This window comes from Coffea eugenioides, chromosome 11 (genome assembly GCF_003713205.1).
Source record: "Coffea eugenioides isolate CCC68of chromosome 11, Ceug_1.0, whole genome shotgun sequence".
Lineage (NCBI taxonomy): Eukaryota > Viridiplantae > Streptophyta > Magnoliopsida > Gentianales > Rubiaceae > Coffea > Coffea eugenioides.
Window position 1 is genome coordinate 37076606 of NC_040045.1, and position 21308 is coordinate 37097913.

Genomic DNA, 21308 nt, shown 5'->3' on the forward strand with positions numbered 1-21308 from the left:
ATCTAAAATGGATGCAGTCTAATAGTTCCTTAAAGGGGCCCAAATGTTTAATCATGATAGTAACGGGCATTGAAAGATTGGTTCTATGAGATCATAGCATTAGGTGGTTTTCATTTGAATTTCTCCTCTAGAGAAGTTGAAGGGTATTTGAGGTGGATATGCTGCAGAATAAGCATTTCTTGATTTTTTGTACTAGCTATAAGATTTTGTGTTCAAGTCTTATTATCTTCTATCAATTATGGCCGATAGTTCATTATGGGGTTGCTAGTGCTTGTCTATCACTTCTATTTTCATTCTAGGAAAAGAAAGCATGGGGCCTCAAGGATCGGAAAGCAATTAATGTTGCTCAAAACTGTGAATGATACTCAAGTAATAAAGGCTTTTAGAAGGTTAACCTAATATGAATGTGACATTATTGATACTAGAAGTTGGGTCTCTAGAGCTTGTATTGCTCCACATAGTGAGCCTATCTTGTGAAAGATCAACTAGATAACTGGGATTTTGGAATTCCTTAAGAAGAAGGTGGCTTGCATTATGTGCATTTTCCAATTTCATTGCATTTTAACCTTGAGGACATTGGTGCGCAATTAAGGATAACAAACTGGATAATTGATTGTTGTTAACAAAAATACTAGTGAAAAAGTTTCGGATTGGTTGTTATTAATAAAAATAAAACAATTTAAACCTAATCAAATAAATAAGACAATATGTACACAGGATAAAAATGTAAGACGTCGACTTGACAGAACGTAAGAATATCGAACTCAGCAAATCTATTATATAGGGAACTGAATAGCATTTTATTATATATAGTAGTGCACGGGTCCTCTTTATTATCTTCAAGATTTTGCTTTTAGATGAACATGGATACAAAAGAACTAAAACAACAAAATTTATTAAATATTTTAAAATACTAAATATTGGACAAACATTGAAACTAAATGATAAGAAATAGTTACTTCTACAAAATACATTGATTAGTTCTCAACAAATCTAACCTCGATTGTTTTGTAATTTATACAAATAGTTACTTCCAAATGGTAACTCTTTGATTAGGCATAATAAATAAAAATGGCGGAAACTAATAAAATGATTGAAAGTTGTTACAAATAAAGAAGTGAAAAAGGAAATGGATTAATTATGGATTTTCTAAGGGGTGTCCGCCCTTAGGGTACTGGTTAGCACACTTAACATTTATCTAACCTACCATATATGTATACATATATTAATAATTATTATCCTCTCTTGCATTTATATACTTTTTCAATTTAATTTCTCCTATCATCCTTTGTATTTATTTACTTTTTCAATTAATCTTATATTTTCAAAAAACATAACACCTAAAATTTATTTTAACGAGTGCTCTATGAACACCCATTAGACAGACCGATTAATTATAACCAAAAAAAAAAAAATCAAATGCATTAAAAAAACTAATATTAAATATGTCCACATGGCGAATAGATATATAATGCATTTGGCAAAGGTTAGAGTAGCCAAATGTACAACCTTTCAAAATTGAAATTAAAAATCATTATATATATATATATATATATATATACACATGTCTGTGTGTATGTGCATGTATATATGTACATATGTATGTATGTATATGTATATACGTATGCATGTGTCATATGATATAATATGTCATATATGATAATACAAGTAATTTGGTTTGACTTTCAAATCATACAGTTTCTTTAGTATTTTTTTATGGCTGTGGGATTCGTTTACACCTATGTTTTTAAACTCAGACCGGACTTGCCGGTTCGACCGATCGAATCGGGAACCGGCCAAGTGTTCGGTCCGAGTTATGCTAAAAAATCGGGTAAGTAAAAATCCGGTCAAATCGGGTTTGACCGGGTTTTCCGGTTCAATCATCATTTAAAAAAAATAACTCAAAGTTTTTTAATATTATGTTTTGGCCCCTAGATTGTTAAAAATTATTAATATACCTAATATTTTATACTTTATCAATGTTTTCTTAAAGCTTGGTTTTATTTTTCAATTAAGTCCATAATTTTAATTCTAAACTTGTTAATGATCATTAAATAATATAAATTGCTACTTGATTATTCTAGTTTCTTTGTATTTTCTTGTTAAATATATTTGAAACATCAAATATATATGAATATACCATTATTAATATTAACGTGTTATTAAATATTTTACATATAATATTTTAATTTTTAAATAATTTTTATTTATGACATCATCCGGTTCAATCCCTATCGAACCCGATTGAACCCATTAATTCCTGACCGAGTCGATACCCGGTCCGGTTCTGAAAACATAGGTCTACACAGAAAGTATGGGGAATAATGTGCAATTAACCTTTCGTATGTTGAATTATCAAAAAAAAAAAAAACCTTTCGTATGTTGAAGAAGTCAAAGGCCTTTCTAGGTATTAACTCTATACGGAAAAGAAGTGAAGTGAAGAAGGGAATATTCCATTACTCCTTTCTAGCGTTCTTAACTAATTTGAGTGGAGGACGAAGATCATCAGAAATTCGTCATCAACTTGAGAAGCCTGATGAAATGGGGCTGATAATCCGGTGGTCTTGTCTTCTCAATTAGCTGACCCCAGATGCAATGGCCAGTTAGCCACCAGTCTACAAACTCTTGCAGGTTCTTCTGTGTTTTTTTTGTAATTCATACCTTTTTCTTTTAAACTTGCTAATTTAGCTTTATGCATCGATACTTTGATGTTTAATGCCCTGGATCCCTGAGCTATTTTGAGAAATTTGGATAGAAAAGAATCCCATTTGGTTAGTTTGAGGAAACAATCAGTCAAACAATGACTTGTGGAGACAAAAAATCTAGTAAAAGAAGAATTGGAAAAATTGAAACGCCAAATCAAGAAAATGATGATGGTATTGATTGGTTGAGTGCCCTTCCAGACGATTCTCCATCACATTATGTCCTTTCTGTACACGAAGGATGCTGCAGCCACTTGTATTTTGAGGTTCCTATCCTTTGTCTCCATATTAATGGACTACCAGAGCCTCATAGGGCTGAGGATGATAGTGCCAAGTGAATTATGCAAGCAAAAAACAGTTGAATCAGAGGTCCAACAGGGTGCCACCAATCATACCACAAGTGAGTCATCTGCACATCTCCTACTACGATTTGAATGCATTTCCTGGCAATGGACCTCAACTTTTAACATCTTCCAGGAGAAAGAGGAACAATTGGTAGTTGGAGCTGGTGTAAAATTACGAACTTGGTAAATTCGTAATTTTACCAACAATAAACAATGTTTCCATAATTTATGAACAGCCACCCATAACATATCTACAACTTCTCTGAAACTTCCACCCTACTTTTTGCAGAATGGTAATTCTTTGAAGAAGGTGTCTCTTTCTGGACAATGGCAATGTTTGAAGTCCTTGTCAGAGGATTGGAATAGGATATTGTCGTTCAAGAAAGCCTCAAAGCTTTGATAGGTTTACCAGATTGTGCTCGACAAAAGAATTTGGAGGAGAAGTTGATGAATTCCATATGCAGTTATGAAAATCTCCTAGTAAATTATATCCATCTCTCTTACATGTCCTACGCCTTTTCATCCTCCTGATAACCAAGAGGAAGAACAAAAAAAAAAAAAAAAAGAGTCTCCAACAAATAGTTTTGGATTTTGTGTCTGTCTTTTAAAGAATTTGTGTAAGGGGAGGTTTCCTGGTTGTTGTTTCTAACGATTGTGTCTTGAGATCATTTACATATGACCAGTTATTTCAGAATTTTATTGTTAAAAATTGAAAGATGTTTGAACTTGTGACAAGGATCAAATGTCATCTGATGTGATTGCTTATGCCTTTTCAGGTGGCTTGGTACATCACTTGGAAGCGGAACTGGAATTTCTTGCAATATATACAATTTTCAGCTGAACTGGATCATTTGCACCTGGAAAATAAAGCATAACATGGTTATATCTGCTAGTGTTATTCGAGATGATAGGTTTTAGCTTATTTCTATTTTCAATGAAAAACATGTTCCTGGATAAGATCTTCATCATTTGGAAACTACTTGACAAGTATAGTGGAAGTGAGTACCCTCACAATTTATTGGCAATGTTAAATTGGCACTGTTGGATTGGATGATGGATACTGCAGCAAGGTCACAAGGCTCAATTCAAGATGTATTGTTTGTAATAGATATCAATAGCCAGAATTTTTGTGAGAAAAGGACTCATTTAGGTTCTTCACTTCTTCTCCATGGAGTTAAGAACTTTAGTTGATCCTATAATTTCTATAATTACATCAAATCAAAGCGCCAAAAAATCATTAATCCTCAAAAAGTTTGAGAGCTAAGAACTTTAGCTGATGCTAATCAATCAAATTTCAACAACAAAAAAATTCATGATTAAAAAAAATTCAAGATTAAAATAATAGTTGCCACCAAATCATTGTCGCAACCCAAAAGATAGTAGTAAATCTGTTTTAGTTTTATCATGAAGATTAGTCAAACTCTGCAGCAGATTAGAAAAAAAAAATTAGTGAAACACACAAGTTACCAAAATCAATCCAAAGATTACTTGAAAAGGAATGAGTTCAGTTGACTAAAGTGGTTTACTATTTGTTTTTCTACACACATTCATTAATGAGGATGGAGAAAGATGGAAAAAAATTAAGTAGATTGAGGATGAATAGTTTGTCCTTTTTGTTCTTTGTCCCCCCTTCTTAAAAAGAAATTGCCAATTTTGGTTTAACTATTTCAAGCTTGGATTAAATATTTATCAAGACTGAACTAAAACAAACATTTTTCGGACAAACTCAAATTGTTTGAATTTTTTTACATATAAATTTTAACAACAATGTTAATTGAGCCAAAGTTCAAACAGAATAGAGTTAATTCTATTTTGCGTCTTTCAACTATATCCAAATTCTCTCTTTAGTACTTAAATTTTAAAATGAGATATTTTAGTTTTCAAACTATAAAATTGGTCTAATTTAGGCATACAATTTGTCCTGCAATATAAGATGAGATACAATTTGGTCTAATTTTAAAATGAGATATTTTAGCTTCAAACAGGATAAATTTTATATTTCAATTTTAGGGTTTAAAGAGTTCCATCTCAGTATAGATGAAAAATGCACAGCACAATTAACCATAAACAAGTCACGCTATTCATGCTTTGTTTAATTAATTTCCAAACCAAGTTCAAACGAAATTCGACCAAGTCAAGTTAAATCCGACTTCGAGTATCAAGTAGATCGGGCCCTCGACTTTCAACTATAAAAAACTATGATAAATGGTGCAATATTAGGAGGGGAAATGTGACTACACTCAAAGAGTACGGGGAATAAAGTGCAATAAACCTTTTATATTTCTTCAAGTCTTCAACCTTTTATATACCTTTGAAGTTTTAACTCTGCTAGTCTGTAGACGATTTCGAGAAGAGAAGTGAAGTGAGGAGAGGGAATATTCAATGACGCCTTTCCAGGGTTCTCAACTAATTTGGGGAGACCGAAGAAGATCTATCAAAAGATTCATCGTCAACTTGAGAAGCCTGATGAAATGGGACTGATAAATCAGGCGGTGTGTTTTCTCGATTAGCTAATCGCAAATGCATTACCCACCAGTCTACAGATACTTGCAGGTTCTCACTTTCTTTGGTTAAACTTTCTTTGCTTCTCCCTACCTGGAAATCAAACTGACGAAGTCAACTCATCATATTACACAAGACTAATATATAATCAAGTTACTTGATCAAAAACACGCTTTTGTTATCTCAATTATGATTCCTTAGGAGGATAAGACAGCCGTTCAAACGTCTGGTGTCGTGGTGTAGTTGGTTATCACGTCAGTCTAACACACTGAAGGTCTCTGGTTCGAGTCCGGGCGACGCCATGTGTAACAACACTTAGCTCAAACTACTTTTGTTTTAGAAAATTGAGTGTCTGTGTCGATAGGCTGGTGGAAAGATTTCAGATGGCGCTGGAATTCTTTATATCTGCTGCTCTTCAGTGTGACGATTGTTTCCTATAGAAATATTCATTTGCAAAACTCTGGTAACTGTGAAACTATCATGGCAAGTGAATCTTCTTGTTCCCACTTCAGTTTTTTTGCCAAATCTCAAGGTGTTGCACTTGACAGGACGTGTGGGATTAGTAGATGAAAAATACTTTCTAAGACTTATTCGTGGTTGCCCATCTCTTGAAGAATTGTATTTAGTTTTCCATAGTTTTGTATTTATCTAGTCCTTCATTGAAAAAACTTAAGACTTACTAGTTTGGGAGGACGCTACAACTATGTAATTGAGCGTAACAGCCTAAAAATATCTTGAAGTCAGCGGTTTTGGAAATCCTAATTTATGCTAAATGTCCCGAGACTGAAAATATTTGGTGTATGAAATTGATGCTCAAAGAGTAGCGTTCATTCAAGAACTGAAGTCTCTTGTTAGAGCCACAATTTCATTGTCGCATCACGACGCAGAAGGAACTGAAAGTGGCTTGTTATTTCGTAGTCAGCAGGCTTTTGAGCTTATTAATTGGTTACAAAGTGTGAAGTCACTTGACTTATATCACCACTCCCTGAAGGTATGTATGCCTTCATTTTACTTCTTTCTATGTCTCTTCTTCTACACATTCTGTTGTTTTTCCCTACCAAAAGTGCTGCAGCCAGCCATGTCAATCCTGTCCAGCAAATGGAGATTTCTTTTCACTTCACTGTCCAATATATATCTTATGTTATATAATTACCATAAAGGCACCAAACATGACTGTGATTGGATGGTTCTATAATCCTTTAGATTTTGGGATAGAGTTATTCAACCATGAAAAGGGGCTTCTTTTAGAAAATTTTGTCTGTACCTGGCAAAATTAGATGAAATTCATAGATTCCAAATTGACCGGTTAATTGCTTCTGTGCTTCAAATTAATGTCAAAGAACTTGAGATTTTGGTGGGAGACTAGAATAGTGGAAACTACCGTAGTTTCCCAGCATTTGATATCTACTCCTAGGATGTTTCCGTGCCGAGCACTAGTTAGTTTGAAAACAAATAGGAGTTTGGATTTGATTATTCCTGAATTGGTTTCTTTACCAAGTGTTAAGGTTATGCACTTGGAGGGCTTTGGATTTGTTGATTAAGGCACTGTTAATAGGCTTATTCAGGGATGTCATTTGCTTGAAGAATTGGTTCTGTTGGGTTCTTCACCATACCCAAAATCTTTATTTCTTGACTCCTCTGCAAACTTTTTCCTCTGTGCCTTTCTGGCGTCCTTAGTATAGTAGAGATGTTTGCTATTACTGCAAAGTCATCCAATCCTGAACATTCATCCTATTATGTGAGTGGAAAGCATGAAGTTGGTATAGATGCTGCAAATCTTAAAAATTTTGACTAGAATAGTGAATCGTGTAGATTTTATTTGAAAACTCAAGTCTTTCTATGCAAAAGTATTGCAGGTTGGATCTCCCAGTTGTCTTGGGAGGAAAATTGATTAACTTCATCAGCATGCTCTTAAATTTGTTGGGGCGCATGCAGGTCGTTAAACCTCTCTTTTTGTCTGAAAACATTCTCAAAGGTGTAGCATGGTTTCCTTATATTTTGTTCATGTAATTTGGCTTTGATTCTAAGCTTTAGAGAATTTTCCTCTCATGAGTCAGACATTGTTAGAAGCTTTATACTTGATCTTACTTCTTGTTCGCATGGAAGCTCTCTACTTTTTGCAGCGGTTGGCCATTGTCGAAAATTTGACCACTTTAGAGCTTGAAGCTTCTGATTATGATAGTCCAGATACTCTCTGTACCTGTACGTGGAAAATTTTGCTGAGCTTACTTGAAAGTGCCACCTACCCTGAAGTGCTTTTCTTCATAAAAATGAGTTATCGTGAATCTAAGCAAAATATCTACCACGATCATCGTTTGTAGGCGGTTGAAGGAAACTAATATACGGTGTTTGATCATTTATTGGAGTATCAATAAAAGGAATGACAATGCATATTGAGAAAAAAGGATTATATATAAAGAAAAAGATACAATGTTCTGAATTTTTGCTCAATCACACAAATAATCAGCCATGAGAGGTCTCTATGAATTTTTCCTTGCCAACTTGTCAAAAAATTTCCATCTGCTGGAGTTTAAGCATAACGCAGGCAGGCTCCAGTAATTCAGTAACTACTCTGCTAGTCTCCTCGCACTTCAAACAGTAAAAAAAAATTATGTACTGAATACTGAGACAGATATCTGAACCTAGCATTGCTAGCAAGCAAGCAGCTAAGGACGATCTTTTGCAACAAATAGGCTGAAATGCCCAGTGAGAGATCAAATCTGACCACAAAATCTCTCCACATTGACCATTTACATGAGTAGGAGAAACTAGGCTCAAATCTCGCTATACGTACGTTTCTACTTGTAGTTAATCTTATCCTAAAAAACAAAAACAAATTGAAATCCGGTGAGTTTTTATGCCTGTTTTTGTAGGCTACTTGTAATCTTATAAAACCCAAGGTTGAGGATTATCAAAGACTTCAGGAGGGTGTTAATCAGAGGGAAGAATATGGGAAAACATCATAGGAGTAATTGCAAAGGAGGATAGTAATTGTAGTATATAAATGCAAAGGAGGACAATAGAAAAAGTATATAAATGCAAGGGAGGTTAATAATTGTTAGCATATGTATATATATGATAGATTAGGTGAATTTTATATGTATACATTTCAATGGGCACTCGTTAATTAATGATCTGTCTAATGAGTGTCCAATGGTCACTTGTTAATATGGACTTCGTGTGTTCATATTTTGAAAAAATAATATTAATTAGGGAAAGCATGTAAATGCAGTATAGGATAATAATTTGTCAATGTATAAATTCATATGGTAAGTTAGATGTGATTAAAATGTACTAACAAGTACACATTAGGCCCCATTAGAAAAACCTTTTATTTTATATCAATGGACAAATATATCACTATCCACAAAATCTCACCCCGTTAATCGTGCGCTTCATCCAGTTTCTCGACTCCGAAGTTTAGGGTTTAGGGTTTAATCATCAGCTTTTAATCATCGTTGCAATTTAATCATTAGCTTTTTATTTTTGTATATTGTACATTGCCTGATCTGAATAATGGATTATTGAACAAAAGAAAATAAAAAGTTTTAGTAGATTTTTTTCAAACTCTGATGGGCAATGGTCCAAGCGAGACTCCCAGAAGAACTGCAGAATGCATGCAGAGGGAGAAGATAGTTAAATGGATCTCTTGAGACTGCAGAAGGCATGGACGAGTAATGGATAAACATGGGAAGTCTGTGGCATCATGGAAAAGTCCAAACAATCAAATACCAAAATATCAACATAGGGAAAATGATAGATTTCATTCTTCACATTTCACAAAAATATTCTTTTCATCCCTCACTTTTAAAATGAAGCAATTTCGTCCTTGACATTTAAAAACTGAAGTTATTACATCCCTGAACCCAAATTTCAATCTGAATCAAACCACCAATCAACCTGATTACAAATTTTGTGGGTGTAATTGGTAGATCACTTGGTTAACTCAACTTGATATTCATATGAAATTTAATGAACCTAAAAATAAAAAATAAAAAATTATAACATAAAAAAGAAAAATTAATCTTTCCTACATTATTATTGTATACATTGACGGTTTTATGTACCGTCATATCATTTTAATTTTAATTTAAACATCAAATTTTATATTTATGATACAGATCTAGATTCACAAACGGATATACTAATAGTGCATGAAAAGATTTACCAAAAAAAAAACTCTACTATTCCAAGACAAAGAATGGCCTTTTATGTTATAATTTTTATTTTTTTGGTTTAATAAATGCCATGTAAATATGATGAAGTTAATCGAGTAATCTGTCAATTCTATTTTTGAAATTTATTACTGGATTATTGGATGGTTTGATTCAAATTGAAAATTAGGTTCAAGGATGTAATAGTTTTAATTTTTAAATGTCAGGGACAAATTTGCTTCATTTTAAAAGTGAGGGACGGAAAGAATATTTTTACGAAATGTGAGGGATGAAACGGGTCATTTTCCCTACCAACATATCACCAAATTATTATTCATTATAATTTCACAATTGAAACTTATAAAAACAATCAAATAAAAGTTATTTGAATAAAATCCAACATGATGAAATAAATACAATTAAAGTAGCCAAGTTTTCACTTTTGGCATAAATACAATCACTAATTCATTATTGTGCTTGTGCTTTTTTTTTGAGAAAAAAATGTTATTGTATTAATTGTAATTAGCGACTTAGTATAAATGTATTAGAAAATTTAGTATAACCAATTAATAATTTGTATTAGTACACATATATAATTATTAGTATAATTGATAATATCAATAATATTACATATATTAATATACATTATATAATATATATATAACTAATAATATCATTATCATAAGTTTGTAACTAATTAAATTATATATTTTATGCATATATATTTTATATATAGGAGGCGGCCATCTTCCTAGTTCATTGGATTGAATGATAACCGGAAAGAAATAGCATTGGTTTACTTTTATATGTTGGAGCGATATGTAGTTTACAATGAAGAAAAACTTGCCAAGGGCTTTAAACAGGAATGGTTCTTCAAAATAAATTAATGATATCATACCTACGGAAAAGCTTTTTGCCTGTTGCGTTTTGTGAAGTATATTTAAGGAATAGAACCATGGAAGGGGAACTAGTTGTCAATCTGGTCTTAGTACAATAGTTGAAGTGCCAATTTTCGCAAATTTTGTTCATATGGTCAAGTATCTGATAAGGTGTTAATTGTTAGTAATTTTATTATTAATTTTTCCCTGTTTCCATGCCAAATATTATTTTAATTGTCAACATATACTTATATTTGGCATCTGGACTCAATTTCAGGAAGTGGAGCAGAAAAGAGAGATTTTCTTACAACAAATACTCCACACGTGGGAAGTTTCTAAAGAACATACAAGCTAGGTTCCACGGGTGTATTTGTGCTGGAATTGATGATTATAGTGGACTCCTCCGTTTTGATAATTGCAGAGGAATTGATGATTGTGCTGGAATTAATTGGAATGATGTTTTCTTTCATTATCTAACGGGGACCACGTAGAAAGTCTGTCCTTATGGTGGGAGATGTACTCATTAGCCAAGATGTTGGCTTTGATGATTGTAGTTTTTCCAATTGCTCCCTACGTAGAGTAGTGGGCTCAAGGAGAAAAGACTATGAAAAAGCTATGAAGACTAAGGCTTGCCTTATATATATCGAACGATGGCAGAAGACAAGAGGCTAGTGAGTTGTAGTTTTCTTTCAAAATTAAGCTCCGTAGGAGGATAGAGGAGTTTGTAGTTTTTCTCTCCGAGGGATGTTCCAGAGGAGAGAATAGGGAGTTGTTTTGGTTTGTTGAATTCTATTGTGCAATTTTCTTATTTTCTTCCGAGAGCTTTGTTATTCACTCTCTCAATTATCGAAGAAAGATGATGTCTTTAAATTCAATTGAATTGTGTGAAGATTTTCGTATGAGGCGTGGCTAATTTTCTCATCTAGTCAAGGATCAACGCGAAGACGCAGTCCCAAATATCTGTGAGATCTAATTAATTTTACGTGTTCCTTAATTTGTTAATATTTGCATGTTTTCTATTTTAATTTCCATGGGATTATTTTGTTAATTGGATATCAAGGGCCCGATGTGCAATTTGACTTATTAATCTCCTGTCAAATTAATCAATTAAATCCGTAATTGTTTAGTTGGTTAATATTGGTGACAACTAGTATTTTCACATACTAGGAGAACATGCAATCTGATTTAAATAACCCTCGTAGCGTGTTATTAATTTGGGTTAGGCTTTTCTAGTTTTTAATGCAATTAGGAAATTAATTCCTACGGTCGTACCTAGGAGTATTTCCTGGTTAGAGGTAATCAACGGTCGTACATTGGTTATCAATAAATTAAGGAAAAGCTGGTCGTTAGAGTTTATCGGCGACTATAACTAGCCTGTTAATAAAATTAAGTGAACTTTCTTTGCATCAATGATCGGATGAATGGACTGTGTTTGCGTAGTTGTATCCTTGGCTAGAATTTATTTATCATTTATTTAATTGCTATTTACAATTGTATTAATTAATTATTTATTTTTGGTTAAATTATTTAATTATTTTTAGTTAAATTGTTTAATTATTTTTAGTTTATTTCTGATAAAAATCCCCCGTGTCCCGAACTTGAAAGGAATCAAATTTTTCCCAGTCCCTGTGGATTCGACCCTACTCACTACTATACACAGAAAATTTATTTTTCTCGAGTAGGTATTTATTATTGCACAGGCTCGACACCTGTCAATTTTTGGCGCCGTTGCCGGGGACTGGCGTTAATCATTTGTTTCTTTTTAAGTTCATTTTTTTTCTGGTATTTTTCTAGTTTATGCCTCGCTCTTCTCGTACAGGCGAATTAATTTTCGACCCTGAAGTAGAGAAGACCGCGCGTAGAACGAGGAAAGAAACCAGGCGGCTCAGGGAGGAGCAATACGATATTGCACCTCAGGGACTTGATCCAGAGGTTGAGCCGACAAATTTGTCTGGTGACAATTCAAGTGATTCAGACCAAGAGGAAGTCACTATGGCAAATGCACGAACACTAAGGGAGTTGGCTGCTCCAGATTTAAATCAGCAGCCCTTGTGCATTACTTTTCCACATTTAAATGATGACGCTCCCTTTGAACTAAAATCTGGTCTAATTCATCTCTTGCCATCTTTTCATGGTCTACCAGGTGAGGAGCCCTACAAGCACTTGCAAGAGTTTGACGTCGTTTGCAACAGTATGAAGCCTCCGGGAATTACTGAAGAGCAAATAAAGATGAGGGCCTTCCCCTTCTCTTTGAAGGATTCCGCAAAAGACTGGCTCTACTACCTACCGCCTGGTAGTATCACCACGTGGGATCAACTGAAGAAAAAATTCTTGGACAAGTACTTTCCGGCATCTCGAGCTGCAAGCCTAAGGAAGGAGATATGTGGCATCAAACAACACCCAGGCGAGTCACTCTATGAGTACTGGGAGAGGTTTAAGAAACTGTGCACCAAATGCCCTCAGCATCAGATAAGTGAGCAACTGCTCATTCAATATTTCTATGAGGGGTTGCTTTTCAGGGACAGAAGCATAATCGATGCTGCAAGTGGAGGGGCATTGGTGAACAAAACCCCTCGAGGAGCATGGGAGTTGATTGAAGGGATGGCTGAGAACTCACAGCAGTTTGGTTCAAGAGAGGACATCCCGACGCGTAGGGTGAATGAGGTGGAAACGTCCTCTATCCAACAGCAGATCTCCGAATTAACATCTTTCGTAAGACAATTAGCTGTGGGGAGTAATTCACAAGTCAAAGTGTGTGGGGTGTGCACTGCCGTGGGTCATCCTACGGAAATGTGTCCACTGGTTCAAGAAGAAACTGCAGAACAGGTGAACATGGCTGGCCACGCGCCCGCGCCAAGAAAGCAGTACGACCCGTACTCAAACACCTACAATCCTGGTTGGAGGGATCACCCCAACCTTAGCTATGGAGGAAATAGGCAGTCTAACTTTGTGCCAAATAGACAGCAAGGGCACCAACAGCAGTATCATCCTCGCCTACCACCACCACCACCCCCTTCAAACTCAAGTCCGTCCATGGAAGAGATGATGAAGCAATTACTTGCTAATCAACAAAAGACGGATTCAGACCTACAAAACATGAGAAATCAACTGGGACAGGTGCAATCATTGCAAAATCAAATGAATCAAATGGCTATAACAATCAACCGTTTGGAGTCTCAAGTTCAAGGAAAGTTGCCATCTCAACCTGAGGCGAATCCAAAGAATGTAAGCGCAATGACCTTAAGGAGTGGGAAGGAAGTTCAAGGACCCGAACCCGTGATTCCTAAAGATAAGGACGAGGAACGGATTGAGAAAGAATTGGAAGAGGAGGGCACAGACAACAAAAATGCAAAGGTAACCTCGAACCCAATTCCTACAACTAAAACTAATCCACCTCCCTTTCCTAGCAGGTTAGAGAAACCAAAGAAGCAAGACAAGGAAAAAGAGGTCTTAGAGATTTTTCGCAAGGTGGAGATCAACATACCCCTGCTGGATGCGATTAAACAAGTACCCAGGTACGCAAAATTTTTGAGGGACTTGTGTGCCAACCGCAAGCGGTTGAAGGGGGATGAACGAGTTATAGTTGGGGAGAATGTTTCAGCAATTCTACAAAGGAAACTTCCACCAAAATGCGGAGATCCAGGTATGTTTACTATTCCTTGTAGGATAGGTAATACTTTGATTGGGAAGGCCATGTTAGACCTGGGAGCCTCAATTAATGTCATGCCAAAGTCCATTTATGCTTCCTTAAACTTAGGCCCTTTGAAAGAGACTGGGATAATAATTCAATTAGCTGACAGGACCAATGCATACCCTGACGGGTTGATTGAAGATGTTTTGGTAAAAATTAATGAATTGGTTTTTCCAGCTGATTTTTATGTGCTCGACATGGAGGATGAACACTCCCGTGATCCGTCACCTTTGTTGTTAGGTAGACCCTTTTTGAGCACAGCCCGAACCAAAATTGATGTTAATAAGGGTACTTTGTCTATGGAATTTGATGGTGAGATTGTTCACTTTAACATCTTTGAAACCATGAAATATCCATCCGATTCAAATATTGGCTCTGTTTTCTCGATAAATGTTATTGACCCTGCTATACAGGAGGTTTTTGAAATTGAAGGCAGGGATGAACTAGAGGTCGTCCTGACCAGGCACTTTGAGTCCGAAACAACCTCTAGGGTAGAGTTGAGTGAAGAGCTTAAATGCGTGATTGGATCGTTGCAAACGTTACCAACCACGAAGACAAGGTATGATCTTGCACCGATTTTCATACCCGAACCTCACCAAAGGTTACTTCCATCTGTGGTGCAGGCACCTGTCTTGGAACTAAAACCACTGCCGAAACACCTAAAGTATGTATACTTAGGTGAAGGGGAGACACTTCCAGTGATCATCTCCGCGGGTTTATCAAAGGTTCAAGAAGAGAAACTACTTCGAGTTCTTAGGGAACATAAGCAGGCGATAGGATGGACCATCGCCGACATCAAGGGAATTAGCCCTGCGGTGTGTATGCACCGAATTCGACTCGAGGAGAATGCTAAACCCGTACGGCAAGCTCAACGGAGATTAAATCCTCTCATGATGGAGGTCGTAAAGAAAGAGATTTTAAAACTGCTGGACGTTGGAATTATATTTGCAATATCAGATAGCCCGTGGGTAAGTCCAGTACAGGTGGTCCCGAAGAAGGCAGGGGTGACAGTGGAATCAAACCAAGAGGGTGAGCTCGTACCAATTCGAAAGCCCACCGGATGGCGACAGTGTATCGATTACCGAAAGCTAAATGCCGTCACGAAAAAGGACCATTTTCCCCTCCCTTTCATTGACCAGATGGTGGAGCGATTAGCATGTCGAGCTTACTATTGTTTCTTGGATGGATTTTCAGGTTATTTTCAAATTGCCATCGCACCCGAGGACCAAGAGAAGACTACTTTCACCTGCCCATTTGGAACATTTGCATACCGAAGGATGCCATTTGGATTGTGTAATGCACCTGCTACCTTTCAAAGATGCATGGTAAGTATCTTTTCAGAATATGTTGTGAAGATTATTGAGGTTTTCATGGACGATTTTAGTGTATATGGTGAAAGTTTTGAAAACTGTCTAGATAACCTGAAATTGATCTTAGTAAGGTGTATAGAAACTAATCTCGTGCTTAATTGGGAAAAATGTCATTTTATGGTTGAACACGGGATAGTTTTGGGTCATGTTGTATCATCTACAGGTATTGAGGTTGATAAGGCAAAAATAGATGTTATATCTACTTTACCTTACCCAGCGAGTGTGCGGGAAGTTCGTTCTTTCTTGGGTTACGCAGGTTTCTATAGAAGATTCATCAAGGATTTCTCGAAAATTGGAGCACCCTTGTTCCAACTTTTGCAAAAAGATGTATCCTTCGAATTTGATGAAACATGTAAGGGGGCATTCAATAAGTTAAAGGAGTTATTGATCACCTCACCTATTATCCAACCCCCTGACTGGAACCTCCCATTCGAGATCATGTGCGACGCCAGTGACTATGCAGTTGGTGCGGTATTGGGTCAAAGAGTAGGAAAAGCAGCTCATGCTATCTACTACGTATCTCGAGCCTTGAACGGAGCTCAATTGAACTATTCAACCACCGAAAAGGAGCTTTTAGCAGTTGTTTTTGCCTTAGAAAAAAGAGTGATTAAAAGTATAAATTTTTATTAGTTAAGTCATTAAAAAAATATTATTTGAGTGATTAAAAGTATAAATTTTTACTAGTTAAGTCACAAAAAAATTTTCACTATTTGATTAATTGAGTGAATGGCAATTGCAGTTAAATAAATAGTGTAACGATCAAATAACCAAATTCTCAATAGTTTAATAACTCTTTTTGCGATTTTCTCTGTGGAAAATGAAATGAAGTAGCAAGATGCTTCATTTCATTTAGTGCTAGATACTTTAGTTGAGATTTTTTTTAAAAAAAAATAATTCACACTGTAGTTAGTCGAATTTATTCAACAAGCTTCGTTTGAATAGCAAAACTTAGATAGATCCGATTTTCGAAAAATTCAATAATCCAAATTGTGTCGCATCACTTTATGAGATGATGTAATATACAATTTACGTCATTGAATTTTTGAAAACCAAATTTACCCAAATATAAGTAATGTGTTACATTAGATAATTGTCTTACAAAAAAAAAACATGAAATACATGACTTAAGAGAAAGGTAACACTAGTGCTAAACTCTTCATTGGTGATTATACTACGAATAAAAAGTGTAAAGTGGAATAGAAGGTATATCAAAAGCTATATCTCTATTACTCATTTAACTAATTTTGTCAAAATAGCTTCAAAATATAACATAAGTTATGAGGGTATATCTGTCAATTCATCATCAATGATATCACAAATAGGGCCCAATAATCTGACAAGGGAGGTATCTGATATTTTGCAAAGTTCAGGGGAGGTGAGCGAGACTGTCAGAAATCTCAGGGGAGGTTTCTGAAATTATCCGTTTAAAATGACAACACTATCCTTAATAATTTTAATAAGACTCTTTTGTTGCCATGTTTATGCAAAGGATGGATTTAATTATTTTGTTTGCCTTTTTGCTTCCAATTCATTTCTCTTATATTTCATTAGAAGTACAGAAGAACTATCAATGTTGTCCCTAATATCTATCCAAATTAAACTTTAAACTAGTAACATTTTTTTTGATAACTTTTAATATCCTCCAATATTTTTTGTAGCTTAAAACAAAATGGCCTAAAATCACTACCAAATTATGATAGTTCCACCACTAAACTAGTCCATAAATTTTTATTAAAAAAATAGTCCATAAACTTTAAAAGAAACAAAATAGAGAAACAAAATAGCACTTTCTTCTCTATCATAAAAAGAATTTATATTCCTAGTAAAACATTATGAAAAATACCATATTACAGCAAAAGATTTATTGTTATAATTAATTATCAAATAACAAATATTGATATGAAAAACTTGACACTCTTTTTGTTTAGAAAAATAAATTGAACTTTGTAAGATAGGAGCATTTTAAGGTATTTATTAAAATTTTTACTCTATTTTTTGCTCAGAATCTTCGTGCATTTCAATCAATCACTTGCAAGATATTTCCTGCCTACCAAGGATGATTTATTCCTCATGTTGGACTTCGTGGTAAGCGGATTCTTCTTTCTAGATAGTGATACATAGTTATGGAGACTTTTAAACAACTTTTCTTGTCATCTGAGTCTATTTAACCCTAATCCGGGGTTGATACTAAAGTCACCTAATTTTACCATCTTGACAAAGAACACAAGGGTCGAAATCTATGTCTCTTCTTTCCATCTGACTTTTCTAAAGTGAAGTGTAGAGAAAGATAAGTAATTATCTGAGTTTTCTGGCTCCAGTCTGTAGGAGATAAAGACCTTACACTACCATCACTGACTTGACTTAGGCCTGCAGCAACTATTTTCTTTTTTCTTATATCCTTCCTGTTAATTGGATGGAAAGAAGCGAGAAATAGATTGGAGATTTTGACTCAAGACCTAGACCTGCTAAAGGTCTTCACCTTCCCCCCTCCCAAAAAAAAAAAAAAGAATTTCTTCCTGCTGTAGTTATTATCTTTTTTCTTACACGCCTCTACAATTTCAAGTTCCAATTGCACCGTGAACTCTATCATCACTTGTGTGTGTGTGTCTGTGTGTGTGTTTTTTTTCTTTCCTTTCCAATTAATTGCACCATGCAGCACCCTTATTTCTTTCTCTTTGTAACCATAGTGGATATGTGGATGAAAAGCATACTTGGTTTTGATACCAATGCACACCTTAATTGTGTGTAGTGAATAACTATCATTTTCATTGCATACCTTAATTGTGTTATTTCACATTATTTGTAGCCTAAAATTTTTTCACATGTTTCAGTTTTGGCCAATAAGTTTACACAGTTGACAAGAATTTATTGTAAAACTATCAATTCCTTTGCCAAAATTAACAAAATAGAAGAATTACTAAACAACACCAAAATCCACTGAGAGAATGCTTTACAAAATACTGAAGCACTGAATGGGCTCACTTGAATTCTATAGCCCAAACGGTTCTAAGAAACAAACAGGAAAACAACCATACATGGATCCATGGCCCATCCATCCATCACGCATCAAATATCAAGTGTGTCATGGACACTATACATTTAAGTCATGAGTCCCAAAACTGAAAATTAAACCTTTCAGAAATGCTAAGAATAAAAACTAATCGTATATTCCTCTGCATAAAAATTTTTTTTCTTTTTCTTTGATGGTCTGAAGAATATTTTACTGACTTGGCATGGAGAAATAAAGAGCATTTCAGAATCCAAATTTGATTCTATGAGCAATTAATCAGCCAATTTGGCGATTGGAAGCATATACAAATGTCTGTGGAACTATAATTATTTTAAGTCATTTTTTAAATTTGGAGATTTATAATGTAATTTTTATTATTTTTCAGATCTGTTCTTTGATATCCGTGTATGTTTGATGACGTATTTTTTGTCATTAGTACAGATTTTAAAGAAATTATGATATTTTTTCAAAAAAAAAAAAAACCCGGAGGGGATGGAAACGGCTGAATTTTTTTAATCTCCAATGTCAAAGGAATGTATGAATTAGATGGGGAATTTCCAATGTCAAAGAAAATGCATGAATGAAATGTTCCCAAATCACCTACAATCTAGTGAAGAGCTATTTAACAAATGTTCCCACACAAGAAAAAATATATATTCCCACAGCTCAAGGAAATGGTACATCGTTATTATTCACAATCTCCCACCATCGTCAACACCAATTACAAATTTGAGCTTCAGGTAACGCTTAAAAAGTGTTATTAATTTCTATTAGGTAGTAATTGTTGGACATGAAACTACTTTGCTCTCTCTGTTATGTGCACCTTTAAAATGTAATTTGAAAAAAAATAAGTTTTTTTTTAACGCATGTCCAATCGACACTCGTTAACACATCCACATTCCATCCAATCTATCATGTATATATATATACTAACAATTACTACCATCCCTTACATTTATACATTTTTTCTAATTAATCCTTCTGCATTTTTGCACTTTTTTTAAATTAATTTTATATTTCTAAAAATCTAACATCTGAAATACATCTTAACGAGAGCACCCATTAGACAGACCGATAAAATAAATACATGAATCTATATGCCATATGCATGCTCTGTATTTACAAATACATATGCCTACGTGTATCTCTACATGGTGATATATATCGACGATCAATTTGTTTCTCATTTATTTGCAAAAATTGAAAAAGGGAAAGATGGATCAATAACTGAAAGTAAATAATCAACTTAATTGCAATATATGTATGTCAAACAAAAACACCAAGTAAAATGCTTGGGCTTTCATAACATATAAAATGGGATTATGAACTTGAGGTCTCCATATCTGTAAACAAACTTATTGGTAAATACAACATATCTCATTCCTGTTTTGAACCATAAGCATTTCGGTGGTGCACAAAGTCAAGACTAAGAATTCCCCAAATACATTTGCGCCTCAGAACTCTGCAACGTATTCAGGAGAAAAATGTAAGTACTACTTGAATGAATAGTAATCCTTGGATTAAGCTTTTGTTATACCGTAAGATTGAAGAAACAGTTGCTATTGGAAATCACATAAATAATGGTTTATACCTGCTTCAAGGTACGATATCTTTGATAAACTGAAGTTTGATCTTCTGGAGCGCTCTTAGAATCTCTTTCATGTTTATTCTCTCCTCAGGAACATATGTTGTACAACTTAAACCAACTTGCAAGATAGATGATATGCATTCAATCTTCCTTTGTACCAGTCCACCTTCATGATGAAGTAAATCTACATCTATAACCTGAATGATGGAATCCGGTAAGCAATCTTGTACCCAACGCCTGAGGCTTAACTCCTCCGTAAACATCTTATCCTTCGGCTTTCTTTTTGTAAATGTTTCCATCAATGTAATCCCAAAGCTGTAAGCATCACTACTTGTTGAAACCAATCCTTCCAATCCATATTCTAGCATCAGTGTTTGAAAATCATTGTCAAAGTCTTTTTTTCAAAGTTCTTATATTGCACATACCGTACTAGTTGTTAAAGTTGAAACATTAATTTGAATGACATAAAAAATTCGAAATTGTAATCAAGAAAAGTCACCTGGGGCAATATATCCAAATGTAGCAAGAGTCTTTGTTTGTACCATAGATTCTCCATCTCCCAACAACTTTGCAATTCCAAAATCACAAACATGCCCAACCATGTCTTGATCCAGTAGAATATTGCTAGGCTTCAAATCACGGTGAACTATAGGAGTTGAATAACCATAATGGAGATATTCCAAACCACAAGCCACATCTATCATAACATCCAATCGTTGCTTCATGTTTAAGAAATGATGGTTTGAATGAAGCCATTTCTCAAGGCATCCATTGGGCATATATTCAAGCACCAAGGCCTTAAAGTCAGGGCTAGAGCAAGCACTAATTACTTTAGTTAAATTTCGATGACGAAGGCAGCTTAAGACTTCACATTCTCTGTCAAAGCTTTTAAATGCACCTTCTAGTTGCAAATCAAATACCTTTATGGCCCAAACCATCCCATTTTCACAAATTCCCTTGTAAACTGAACCAAAGCTCCCCGAGCCAAGTAAGTTGCTCTCGCTGAATCCATTTGTTATTTTTCTAAGTTCATGGAAGGATGCCCTTTCAAATATCGCCATGAGAATCA

At 34.8% G+C, this 21308-nt stretch overlaps 1 protein-coding gene and 2 non-coding genes across 3 annotated transcripts; 1 reads left to right on the plus strand and 2 right to left on the minus strand.

Annotated features, from left to right (window-relative positions):
- Positions 1 to 5776: 5776 nt before the first annotated feature.
- On the plus strand, positions 5777 to 5850 carry TRNAV-AAC. The gene has a single exon. It is a non-coding gene; the product is annotated as a tRNA-Val (tRNA).
- A 7094-nt stretch (positions 5851 to 12944) lies between these two features.
- On the minus strand, positions 12945 to 13051 carry LOC113754553. The gene has a single exon (XR_003465236.1). It is a non-coding gene; the product is annotated as a small nucleolar RNA R71 (small nucleolar RNA).
- A 6932-nt stretch (positions 13052 to 19983) lies between these two features.
- Positions 19984 to 21024, minus strand: LOC113751062 (receptor kinase-like protein Xa21). The gene is made up of 3 exons (XM_027294915.1): positions 20739 to 21024; positions 20243 to 20600; positions 19984 to 20113 (listed from the first exon to the last, which is right to left on the minus strand). The coding sequence occupies exons 1-2, from the start codon at positions 21016 to 21018 to the stop codon at positions 20248 to 20250; spliced, it is 633 nt and encodes a 210-aa protein (XP_027150716.1). The 5' UTR covers positions 21019 to 21024; the 3' UTR covers positions 19984 to 20113; positions 20243 to 20247.
- Positions 21025 to 21308: the final 284 nt, after the last annotated feature.